Here is a 12,714-nt window from a genome sequence, read left to right as displayed (position 1 = left end):
CACTAGAGATGATAGGGCCAGAACAGCCTTCCAGGCTTTAGTTATCCCCAACACACAAACAAATGACAAAAACACATTTTGCAACACCTTCCTTCAACTAGAAAAACTGATTAACAAAGAAACCAACCTATGGTGGGACACACATACACTTAACTGGTACCTCAAGAATGAACTGATTCCCAGAGGACTTAAACTGAAAAAAAAAACCCACACACAACAGAGAAAATATACCCTTTATGACAAAATGGAACAACATCCTGAATGAGTGCTCAAAGAATCTAATTACACTACTTGTAGAGACAAACACATCAGAGCTAGAATCCATTGCCAAGACTATTGAAACACTAGATATCCAACTAGAGCCCTACAAACAGGAACAAGAATTTATCAATCTCTCTGAAATCACTGCACAAAGAATTTTAAGACGAGAGGGTGAACTAATAGAAACTAAAAAAAGAAAAATTCTCAGAGACAAATTTGGAGTTAGAAAACCACAGAAAGCCAACAATAAAATCTCAAAGCAAGGGAATGAGAAGTCTAGAGTCAATTTAAAACCCATCCCAAAAGGGAAGAACAACAGAACCCCAGTCTATAAAAGACTCAACCTAACATACCAGCAGTACATGTCAAAAATTCACAAGACTGAAACAAACACTGAAATAGATGCAAATCTAGAACAGGACTCATCTATCTCCTCAACAGAAGCCGCAGAGTCATTAGTTTCATTTTCAATCTATGAGATAGAGGAAGATCCACAATACGAGGAAGTAGCAAGACTATCACTAGAGAAAGGGTGGGACAATCAGAACCAGGCAAGCACCTTTATCACAGAGAGGGTACACACAACCCTTAGAAAGATACCCATAGACCCACAGGTCACCAAGTCCCTGCAAGTACCACACGGACCAATAAAGTTGTCAGACCCTATTTCAAACAAACCACTAGAAGAACAGGATATAGAATCATGTGCATCAAACCAGTCTTTTTTAGGGGTCAGCCACCCAAAGGGACACGACAAGAACACCAACAGCACACCGACAAAAACAGGGAAACGAAAACTAGAAGAACAAGAAGGGGATGCAGGGGGGGAGAAAAGAACAAAGACAAACCACCTGTAGTGACAGAAGAATTGGGGAAAGGAATATTTAACCTTAGCGACACTATACTGACAAACAATGACTTAAAACTCCTAGACAAAGGCCTTAAATTCGCACCCACAGCCAAACTTGACAAATTTAACACCTACCTTGACCTCCATAAATTTGCTCGGAAACTAACCCTTAAGAAATACTATGCAACAACAACACCAGCCCCGGTTAGAAATCAAGGAGATACAGACAACATTAGACATAGTAAACTTAAACCACCATCCACATTCTACCCTAGTCATCTAAAAGGAACACAAATAGATGCATTCATTAAGATGGTAGAAAGTGACATAGAGAAACTCAACACAAACAATCCCAAGAGTAACTTATCTAAACAGGAAAAGAGAGCACTACAAGAACTACAAGACAACCACTCATTGATCATAAAACCAGCCGATAAAGGGAAGGGTATAGTCATCCTCAACAAATCCCAATACATCAACGAGGCATACCGTATCTTAGGTGACACCAACACATACCGAAAACTAGGCGGAGACCCAACCACTACATTTCAGAAGGAACTAGACCACCATCTACAAAAGGGAGCAAATACTGGTATCCTCAACCAATCTGAACACCAATACATACAGACTCCCCACCCCATCATTCCAGTCTTCTATTACTTGCCAAAACTACACAAAGATCCACAAAACCCACCAGGAAGACCCATCATATCCGGCATTGGTTCATTAACTTCACACTTGTCAGAGTATATAGACACAAATCTACAACCATATGTACAGAAACAAAAATCATATTTACGAGACACAACACACATATTAAACAAAATTAAAGGATTAGAGTGGGACGAAGAAATGTGGCTTGTAACCTCAGATGTAACATCACTATACACAGTGATAGACCACGATCAAGGGATCTCAAGTATCAAATACCATCTAGAAAAAGACGAAAACCTGCCAGACACACAGAGACAGTTTATCATTGATAGTATCTACTTCATACTCAAACACAACTACCTATGGTTTGAGGATGAATTCTACCTACAGATCAAGGGTACCGCGATGGGCACGAGATTCGCCCCCAGCTACGCCAATCTCTTTATGAGTTGGTGGGAAGACCATCACGTGTGGGGGAGCCCAGGGCTGGGGGCGAGTCTCGTGCTCTGGACACGCTACATAGATGACATATTTTTCATATGGCGAGGAGAGGAGGAAACACTAAAAGAATTCATTCAGTCAATGAACCAGAACACGAATAACCTACACTTCACAACCACCTATAGCAAGAACAATGTGAATTTCCTTGACCTAAACATCTTTTCAGAAAATGACCAACTACACACAAAAACCTTTAGGAAAACTGTTGACGTAAATAGCTATATCATATCCACCAGCGGACATCATCCCAACTGGCTTAAATCCATTCCAAAGGGACAATTTACAAGACTAAGGAGAAATTGCTCAAAGAAAACGGACTACATGACCCAAGGCAGAGAAATGATGACAGAATTTAAAGAGAAACAATACAAAGAGGAATTGCTAGAGGAGGCATACGGTGCAGTGGGGGAAACAGACAGAAGCCATTTACTTCAGTATAAAAACAAGAAAGACAGGGAATACTCGGATCAGGTTCTATTTATCACGAACTACACACAACAAGCCAGAACCCTACAACACATCCTTAAAAAACACTGGCCACTTCTCATGGAAGATGAAATCCTGAACGACATACTAGACACAAAACCGAAAGTCATATTTAGAAAAGCACCTGATTTGAAGCAAAAACTGGTACACAGCTATATAAAACCAAACAAAATGACCCAATCCCATATTAATAATTCCAAACCTTTGTCAGGATTCTATTACTGTGGTACATGCATGGGATGCAAAAACAGCAAAATGCGCAGCACAAAACCAGCCACACAATTTAGCTCCACCAATACAAAAAGAACTTACAACATCAAAGAGAGGATAACTTGTAACAGTAAAGGTGTCGTCTACCTACTAGAGTGTGGATGCCCCAAACAATATGTAGGACGCACCATACGCCCCTTGAAAACAAGAATTAGTGAGCATATTCGGAACATCAAAAAGGGGCTAGAAGACCACAACCTATCAAAACATTTTAAGGACCATCATGACAGTAACCCATTATCCCTCAAATTCATAGGGATTCAGGAAATACACCCTAATTGGAGGGGAGGGGACTATAGCACAAAAATTAACACCATGGAATTAAGATGGATGTATGAGCTAAAGACACTAGCTAGCATGGGACTTAATCGTGACAATGAAGTGAAATCATTGATATGCAAAAAATAAAAAAGACCAAAACATTTTGATTTAGGAATAAACATATCGATGTTTTCTTAAGGTACACAAACCACTTGCAGGGACGGGCCAGATGCACATATCCATTTGAAGTTCTATGCAAAAGAATTACTTAGAAAGCCTTTATCTACTACATCAATTATACCTTAATTTACCTATAATCAAACAACCCTGATCAGAACATGATCCTCATAACATATACACCAATTACACCAAACGTCACAAAAAGTAATGTCCATATGTTTAAGTTAGTAACTTTCTCTGCATAAATGCAACTTTTTTCTGCACAAATGCAATATCCATACAGACCTTGCTGACTTTTAAAACTAAAACTAACAGAAAGCATATCTTGCTAATGTGACAGCAACACATTGGTCAGGAATAAGGAGACCAATGGCGAACAGGAACTTTAATCACATGACCTATGATGTCACACTAATGTGCCTTTAAAAACTTGGAAAACACCATTCCAATCATCCACTTCTCCCAAAGGAAGGCCCTCGAGGCTGAAACGCGTTGGAGCTAACACTGCTATCTGAATACTGAAACAGACAAAGATCACTACAAGCGCCTACTACGGAGCAGAGTCCCGGTCACGTGATCGGGGAAACCCGGAAACCAACCACGCTGCCTAGCAACAGAAGAGAAACCAAGAGAAGAAGTCGGTGACGAGGTGCGACGGGGGAACAGAAGGAAACTGAAGGTGAGTCTCCGTATGCGGCAGGGGTCACTCCTGAAGTCGCTCCGCAGAGCACTGACAGAGTTTCCCCTTCACCCTAGACAGGTCAGCCTCTCGAACCCTCCGGCTTCCAGGCGTGTCTGAACAAGGACACGCCATGTGAAGCGGAGTATAGAGAGAAAGACTAGTCCGGAGCAACCGACGTTTTCCTGATTAACCCCAGACACCCAAACCGTGAAGAAACCCACGACTGGGGTTTGCTTTGTTTTTGTTTTTGCCTTTTGTTTTTGTTCCAGCTTTTTGACATTTTTTCGCTATATATATATATATATATATAATTTTATTTCACACACTATACCTTTTTATATATTTTCAATACGGACTTGAACAGTAACGAGTGTCAGCAGCCGTGCGGGACGCCGCAGGCTACAACACACACTCAATCTACATAAAGACAAAGAGTTACTCATAACTCTCACTGTTAGTAACATTGACAATAATAAACCTACGCTATCATTTATTATCTGTATGTGGACATTTCATTTGTGGGATTTAGTTATTTAGTATTAATTATTTAGTGTTACAATAGACCATTGGAGATATCCAAAACACCCATTGAACTAAACCAAGCACACTCTTAGAATATATCACTTCCACCTAAGTGAAAAACTAAAAGTTAGGACTGAGCGCTACACTGTAACTCAACAGATTCATTAGTAAGGTTTCTACTTCCAGTGTAATAGGTTAAGATTTGTAATCCTGCGTATGACACTTGTATAATGTGTATCTACAGTATAATAAAAAGGGTGTGACCTGTAAGGTGCAGGGACCAGTGAGGAAGTCGGCCACTAAAGAGATAGCGGCAGCTATCAATTAACTTAATTCAATGGTGTCACAGAATGAGAGGAGAGGTGCCCCCCTTCACAGCAGGAGCCCGGCGGCAGATGACTCCGTTGCCTCCCAGAGTTACGCCTCTGGTACAATCCCTGGTAATACAAAGGTTAATGTCAGCACAGAAAGCAATTGTTCCTGTGCACGTTTAGACAGCTTAATAAGTACCAACAGGAGAACAGTGCGGAAATTCCTGAGTCCTGCGCTGGCTGAACAGTTATCCAGCTGCAAAGACACATCTGCATAAGTACACCAGTGTAGATAATACTTCCACTAACAGGGGAAAATATACCATATATTAAACTACGATCTGTTAAATTCCAAGTATCCTTCTATATATCTCTAGCATACTTCAAACCTAGCGGTCACTGGTCGATATATTATATACTGCTCCCTGTTTATACCCTTTAGACCACCACACTCACATAGCACCTGGTGTTTTATTAGTGTAAAAATAAATAACATGTATTAATTAGAACTGCTTATTTAGTAACATTTGCTTATAGTACAATTAAATTAATTGCACTTTATAAAGCTGTAAACTGTTTGCAAACAGCTGCTAACCAATGTTACCCTGCAAGTTGTAATTTGTTTATGTTCAATAAAAAGTTTTACGTAAAAAAATAATTAATGATATATTATAAAGTTACCTCCCTTGGTGTCCAAAAAATAAAGAAAAAAAGTGATCAAGGGTACCACATCTGACAGATAGGTGTGCAGCCATGCATCGCGGCAAAGCTCAGCAGATCATACCACAGAATTGAATTAGCCCTCTATCATCAGGTTCGTTTTGCAAACCAGCAGCTTTACTCTAGTCTTCCCAATGGAAGGCCACTCTAACCATCCAGGTCTCCGTCTCTACAACCATAGGATCGGATCAGAACATCATCCTCAGTTCTGCCCTTGCTTACAGATCCATAAAAATGAGCAACCATGTTTTCTCAAACATATATTAGAAACTCTTGTTTCATGGACAAGATCTCAAAGTGACAGATGGTAAACCGAATTCACATGATGGATTGATCAATGCCTGCATATGCGCAGTCCAGAACTGATCGTCCGCTGTGCGAAAACGCACAGCAGCGACCAGGTCTGAATTAGCCCCAGAGTTAGGCTGTAGGAGACACACTGGATAGAATTAGGCTGCAGAGGGGGGGAGGGGGGGGTCAGGATGCTGCCGACACCACCGTCAATAATACCACCGATAATCTGGCAAAACCAATAATACAGCACAATGCTGGAACCGTGGGTGCGGGATTATCGGTGGTGTACCTGTAGTAAATGCACACAAGTGGTCCCTGCCTGTCATTATATTTTATTAAATTCCCAAAACAAATCAATTGAGTATATTATTTTGTATTCAGAGAACACAATGTTTGTGCTACATATACTATATTATCTTACCGTAATAACTGTACCTTTCATGTTTAAGTGTAACCCTATGGAAGCTTTGGACATAGATTTCTAATTGAATAATATTATTTCTTCATTCACTTATGAATTACTGTATGTGCTCCTGAGTTCAATGAAAAGTTATCATTTAATAAAATAACCATTGCTCAATTTTCATGTGCATATAAATCACAAGGACTCCCAGTCATTTTAATGATAGAAAATATCAAATAAGCAATTATTATCTAGCTCTAGTTCTACAAGTAAAGCATATGTTAACCTAGTTATATTATGTATGAATATACACATATAGCCAAGAAGCGACATACACTGATGTTGCTTACCAAAATAACATACCAATGGCAGCTGTAAAATAGTGGTGAATATCCTTCGGACTGAGTGCTCTTTCCCATATAATGAACTCATCAAAAGCTCCATTCACATACTGCTTAGAAGGATCTGTGTTTGTTCCCACAACCAAGCTGTCATTACCATCTCCATAGCTATGGGAAACGTCACCTCTGGAATCACTGGCATTGAAAGTACCATTGACATAAATTTTCAGACCTTCACTTGAAGTCCAGGTAAAGAGGACATGTGTCCAGTATGGACCTAGAGGACAATGAGAAAATATAAAAGTACATTAGAAAACTAGAAAAGAATGGACAGAGCTCAGTAACCCAGTTTATTATAATAGTAAAGTAGGTAATACAAGTGTTTTCATTAAGATGCTCCATATTCTGAAGCCTTTCTTACAGTCTTATTACAGAAAGTGTATGCACTACGCTACACAGAACACCAACACAATATGTAAACAGAAACACTACATTCCCAATTCTTTAAATTCTTTAACCACTTGACTGATGATTTATTTAGCCGAAAACCGCTCTGAAAATGTTTTTTTTTTGAGTGAATTAGGCGAAGAACATGACTTTAACCCTATCCCAAAAGATTTGAGTTAAAAAGGGGGGGGGGGGAGATATTGTTTTGGATTTTTTAAATATATTTCCCCAAAAACATCGAAACATCGATCGTGAACATAGTGACCATCGGAACATCGCGACCATCATGGCTTTCATTTTGAAAGCCGGACAGCCTGCAGGTATACAGGGAGGGCCTGGGGGTGGCTTGGGAGGGTTCATTTACTCTCCCCAGCGGCTGCCATTGTCTGCAGCCGCTGGAGGGGGGGGGGGATCCTGCCATGCTGACCGATCAGCAGTGATCGGCAGCACAGCAGACACAGGGGTAGAGTGCAGGGAGGCAGAGCGACCTTCCAGGCCCTCTGACAGCAGCAGCGGAGGGAAGTTTATCTTACCTGCCGCTGCTAACACACTCTATCTGACTGGTCGCATCCTGTGCGACCAGGTCAGATAGAGCACTTGCAGGCATGGTCGCATCTGATGCGACCATGCCAGGCAAGTGGTTAAATGCACATTGTGGATCTCATTTAGATTTAGACATAAAAGCAAGTTGAATTGTAATTCAGATAATCATCATGAAACAGTTACAAACACTATAATGCCATCATTTGTGTTGCGATGTGAACTGCATTCATCCCTGAATCAGGCCTTATGACTCTCCAAGATGTATTAAATTTTTCTACCTGTATACTGTTCTTAGGACTGCGGCCACCCTAGCGTCCATTGCTGCAGACGAATATGCAACTTTCTGCTAAACTCTTCTTTGGTGTACATCCGTGCATCCAAATGTGCAAGGACTGAGACACTCACTGTCAGTGGCCATAAACAGTGAACTACTGATTTCTGCGTCTTTACATGCCACCAGAACTGTAACTAGACTTTTTGGTGCCGTGTGCCAGAGAGAGAATTGGCGCCCCCTCTCCCCCATTTTTCCAATAGGGACACAAGGCACATGCCTCATGGGGAAAGAGCACGACAAGATTGATCCCTGAGAAAGGCCATTGCATTTGAGAAGGTCTATGTAGTATGCAGCCACACATCCAATCTCTTGCAGCCACATGCTGATCATTTTTTCACAAAGTAAGGTAAGCTTCAAATAGTTAGACTCTTCTAGCTTAGAATTATCCACCTTTTTATGCAAGGGCAGATAGCTCAGTGAATAAATTGTCTGAATGCAATGCCACAGGAAATGAGTTTGAATCCAGGGTATGTCAGCATCTTGAAATGTAATAAAGAACAGTGTGGCTGAATAACAAAGAAATCTCAAGTTGAGTTCATGAATGTTGTATAGGTATTAACGACAGAAGGGGTCAGGGTAGGAGACAGGGGAGGTCAGGAGATGTTGGGCTCCAAAAAGGGGGGAAGCTGCAAGTGAAAGCAATGAAAACAGATAATTGACAAGTGCCACCAACAGCGCCCCCTAGTCTGCAGCGCTATGTGCGGTGCCCCCTCCGCACACACCGAATTACGTCCCTGCATGCCACCATCGGTCGCAAAACTTACACTAGCCCTATGGTAGGTGCAATGTCTCCAGCTGGATATGGCTTCCTATATGTGCGGTTGTCTCTGTATGTAACCACTTTTGGCGACACTCCTCGTGGCGTAAGATGCTACCACTGGCTGCATCTTTTTAGCTACCCTCTGTTATCGCCTAGGAACGCCTCATACACTGCCTAAACAGTTCTGCTACCATGCGTCCTAATCTGTACTGCGCCTCTGTATGAACAGCATCAGGATGCGTGCGCAGTGCGACTCAGACTATGCGCAGCACTACGGGTATAGGATCACCAAATAAAGCTATAATCACAACTCTATTCAGCTGGATTTCCTCTATGGAAATTACTATCGTTCATGCCATTTCCACTATATAGTGGTAATCACTAATAAAAAATGTTCCACTGATTTGTGGTAATTGTGCATCATAAGAAAGAAACAAGTAATCTATTGATAGGAGTATATTGAGTATTTTAATGATATTTATGTTTTAAGGATGATTGAGTGCCCCAATATAGAATACTGTCCTTCTCTTTGGTCTAATTCTGCACATTTCATTCTGGGGGAGCACCTCCCATACAAATTATTTCATTTGTATATACTGTAGTAAAAATGTTCTTTTTTACTGATCACATTCTGTTATAATTATTCTGCTCGGATGCAGGTTTTATTGATTACATTTGTGATCATCTGTGGACCAGATTTACTGGCATAACAGAGTACAGTTTATTATTCAATCTATTTTTGGAAATTATTTTTTGGGGGAGGAAATGCCTGTAGTGTTTACACCAGACACATAGAGGTACTAAAGCAGGCCTGGCCAACCTGTAGCTCTCCAGATGTTGTGAAACTACACATCCCAGCATGCCCTGCCACGGTTTTAGCATTCCTTAATAGCAAAACTGTGGCAAAGCATGATGGGACTTGTAGTTTTACAACAGCTGGAGAGCCACGGGTTGGCCAGGCCTGTACTAAAGCCTATATGACTAGTTGTAAAAGAGTTTATCATCTCTACCTACCTATGACTAATATACCTATATTGTTATTATTTAAGTGGTAAAAGAATAGGATATTAGTGTGCAGAGTGTAAATAATACAGGTGTACGTAAGGACACAGTGTGACTAAACAATGGGCCTAATTCAGAGTTGATCGCAGCAGCAAATTTGTTAGCAGTTGGGCAAAACAATGGGAGTAATTCAGACCTGATCGCTCGCTAACTGTTTTTTGCAGTCCTGCGTTCGCATAGCCACAGGAGCTGCGCTGGCCGGGAGTTACTCCTCAAATACAAAGGCATCGCCTCTGTGTGATGCTTTTGTATTTGTGCGGGGGGGCCGGCAATGACTTTATAAATTAATAACATCTTTGATAGGTTCTTATTTGTGGTGGAATGGCATAGTACAGGTGTTCTTCGAGACCTGTGAGTGCCACCTGCTGCGGATACAGATTTTCTGTACAAACTAGCGGTATGTAAAATATAAGGGAGTGAAATGTGATAGCATTTCAAATGAAGCAAGTGCAGTAGTGATGTGCTGGCCCACACTGACCAATATTTATACATATATTTCATCATTATCTTTTATTTATGGGGTCCCAGACAATCTTCAGTGTTGTACAGCCAGCAATATAAAAGGCAACCAAAATTAGTATTTGCTGAGCATCTTACAAATACATGTATGAGCAAGAGAACAACAATTTCATATGTAAGAATCTGATGGCAGCCCTGCAAGCGGAGACAGGAGAACACAGGATTTAAATCAGAATACAGAAAAAAAGAAAAAGAAACCTTTCCATGAGTGCATGCCATGCGGGTAAGAACAAGTGAAGAAGAGAGGAACCTGCTAGTGATAGCTAACATACTAGATATAGATATACCGATAATACATTTGTGAATGTCATTAAGAACTATTTTACATTAGACGCATAGGGCTCTATTCATGAAGCAGTGAAAAGAGGGGAGAAGTGAGCCTGTGGAGAAGTTGCCCATGGCAACCAATCAGCTGCTCCGTACAAATGCAAATTATAAATGTTAATTCAATGCTGCTTGGTTGCCATGGGCAACTTCTCCACTGGTTCACTTCTCCACACTTTTCACTGCTTCATGAATAGACCCCTCAATTTTGTAGATATAGTGGCCTTTAAACACTTCTAATCGAATATGCAACAATATAAACTTGCACAATAGGTACCTGGAGGAATGATGCTTGCTTTCCAAACCTTTGAGTTTTTCCGTGTGTAAACCTCTACATAACCTTCATGTTCACCAGCGTAGATTTGAAAGCCATGAGAATGTATTTTTTTTCCGAAGGCTTTTGCTTGTCTGCCCTTTTGACTTCTATCATAAGAATGCCAACGCTGGTTGTCATGGGTATAGATTTTCTGTTGGTTCATTTGTTGTTGTTCCTGGATCTTCCAAAAAAATGAGAATGTAACACCTGGTTTTAGAAAAAGAGCAACAGGTTACCAATGACATAATGAAGTGAAGTATACATTTCAAGTGAAAGAAAGTTAGGATGAGATTATTCTGCTCCCTAGTCATAATATGTAACTAAGCAACTCCTATCCAGTAGATGTGAGTCCTGGGAAACACCATTTACACGGCAGTCCCTTCAATCAATGTTTTACTCACTAGATATTCAGAGCGTGTCACAGGCCAGTATTGGGGAAGAATACCACGTGTACTGCAGGCAGACTTTCACTCTAAATGGTGTTCTTGAGTTTAGTATATAGATTAAGCAAGATTTATTCACAATAAAGTACTTGCCATGTCATTCTCTACTTTGGTAAGGCAATGGGCTTGTACGGCTGCTATGTAAATGGCATTTCCTTGAAAAGGATTTGTTTATTTGAAATTTCAAACTAGTAAGCAGTGTTGGACTGGGACATATAGGACCCACTGGGGGAATGCAGTGGTGGGGGCCCATGCTTAAGAGGTGTGTCCAGTTACCACAGGGGATGTGGCCACTCCCATATAGGCCTGGCCAGCCATTAGAGACCATATGAAACTTAAAGTGACCCTCTAACAGAGCAACAACGTATTATTTTAATACACAGTTTGGAACCTGACATTGGAAGAATACGTGAGGCCCCCCAGCCAGTGGGGCCCAACGGACATTTCCCCTAAACCCCTGTGGGCCAGTACGACCCTGCTGGTAAGTCACAAAAACTAAATTGAGCTGGTGGCATTTTAACATTTATGAGGAGTCAAAAGATTATTTATTTACAAAATGTCTGTAAATGGAGAACCTATAGTAGTTTGAAAAATATAGTAGAAACACTTAAACAGTTACTCGGAAAGTAGTAGTAATAATAATAGTAATAACAATAATAATAATAATGATAAATGACCAATAAATGACCAATATCCACAGGGTATCATTCAGCCTTACCAGTATCCCAAACCTAGAGAACACTTTGTTGTATTGCTAGAGTGAGATAACAAAAAGAACCATCTGTTGCCCTAAATGACCAAAAAGAGTAATCTAGTGAACAAGCTCATCAGGTGTGAAAAAGATTAATAATTCAGAACTACAGACACAAGTACTGCAGATTAATGAGTGCATCCTAGAGACCTATTGTATGATCGGTATACACACAAGTATACACACATGGAAAAGCAATTACTAAAGTAGAGACATATATCCCGAGTGGGGCTCACCCTCCATATATACACCAAGACTGCAGAAGATCAGAATGTAATAGCTATTGTTTGAGGGTCACCTGACAATGGGGGTCATTCCGAGTTGATCGCACATAGCAACTTTTTGCTGCCCATGCGATCAACTAGACGCCACCTATGGGGGAGAGTTTTTTTGCATAGCAAGTCTGCGAATGCTTGTGCAGCCGAGCTATGAAAAAACCATACATTTCCCATATATATGAGTGGTAGAGCACTACATGG

General features: G+C 40.7%; 1 protein-coding gene across 3 annotated transcripts in view; it reads right to left on the bottom strand.

Annotated features, from left to right (window-relative positions):
- The window catches only part of ADGRD1 (adhesion G protein-coupled receptor D1), a 1,058,506-nt gene that overhangs the window by 877,985 nt on the left and 167,807 nt on the right, over nucleotides 1-12,714 (bottom strand). For all 3 annotated transcript variants that reach the window (XM_063964650.1, XM_063964651.1, XM_063964652.1), the window contains 2 exons: nucleotides 11,003-11,248; nucleotides 6,759-7,013 (listed from right to left, as the gene is read on the bottom strand). In XM_063964650.1, the coding sequence (XP_063820720.1) occupies nucleotides 6,759-7,013; nucleotides 11,003-11,248 (501 nt within the window). The remainder of the gene's footprint in view (nucleotides 1-6,758; nucleotides 7,014-11,002; nucleotides 11,249-12,714) is intronic.

The sequence above is a fragment of the Pseudophryne corroboree genome, chromosome 1, assembly GCF_028390025.1.
Source record: "Pseudophryne corroboree isolate aPseCor3 chromosome 1, aPseCor3.hap2, whole genome shotgun sequence".
NCBI classification, from domain to species: Eukaryota; Metazoa; Chordata; class Amphibia; order Anura; family Myobatrachidae; genus Pseudophryne; species Pseudophryne corroboree.
This window is presented reverse-complemented; position numbering and strand designations above follow the sequence as displayed.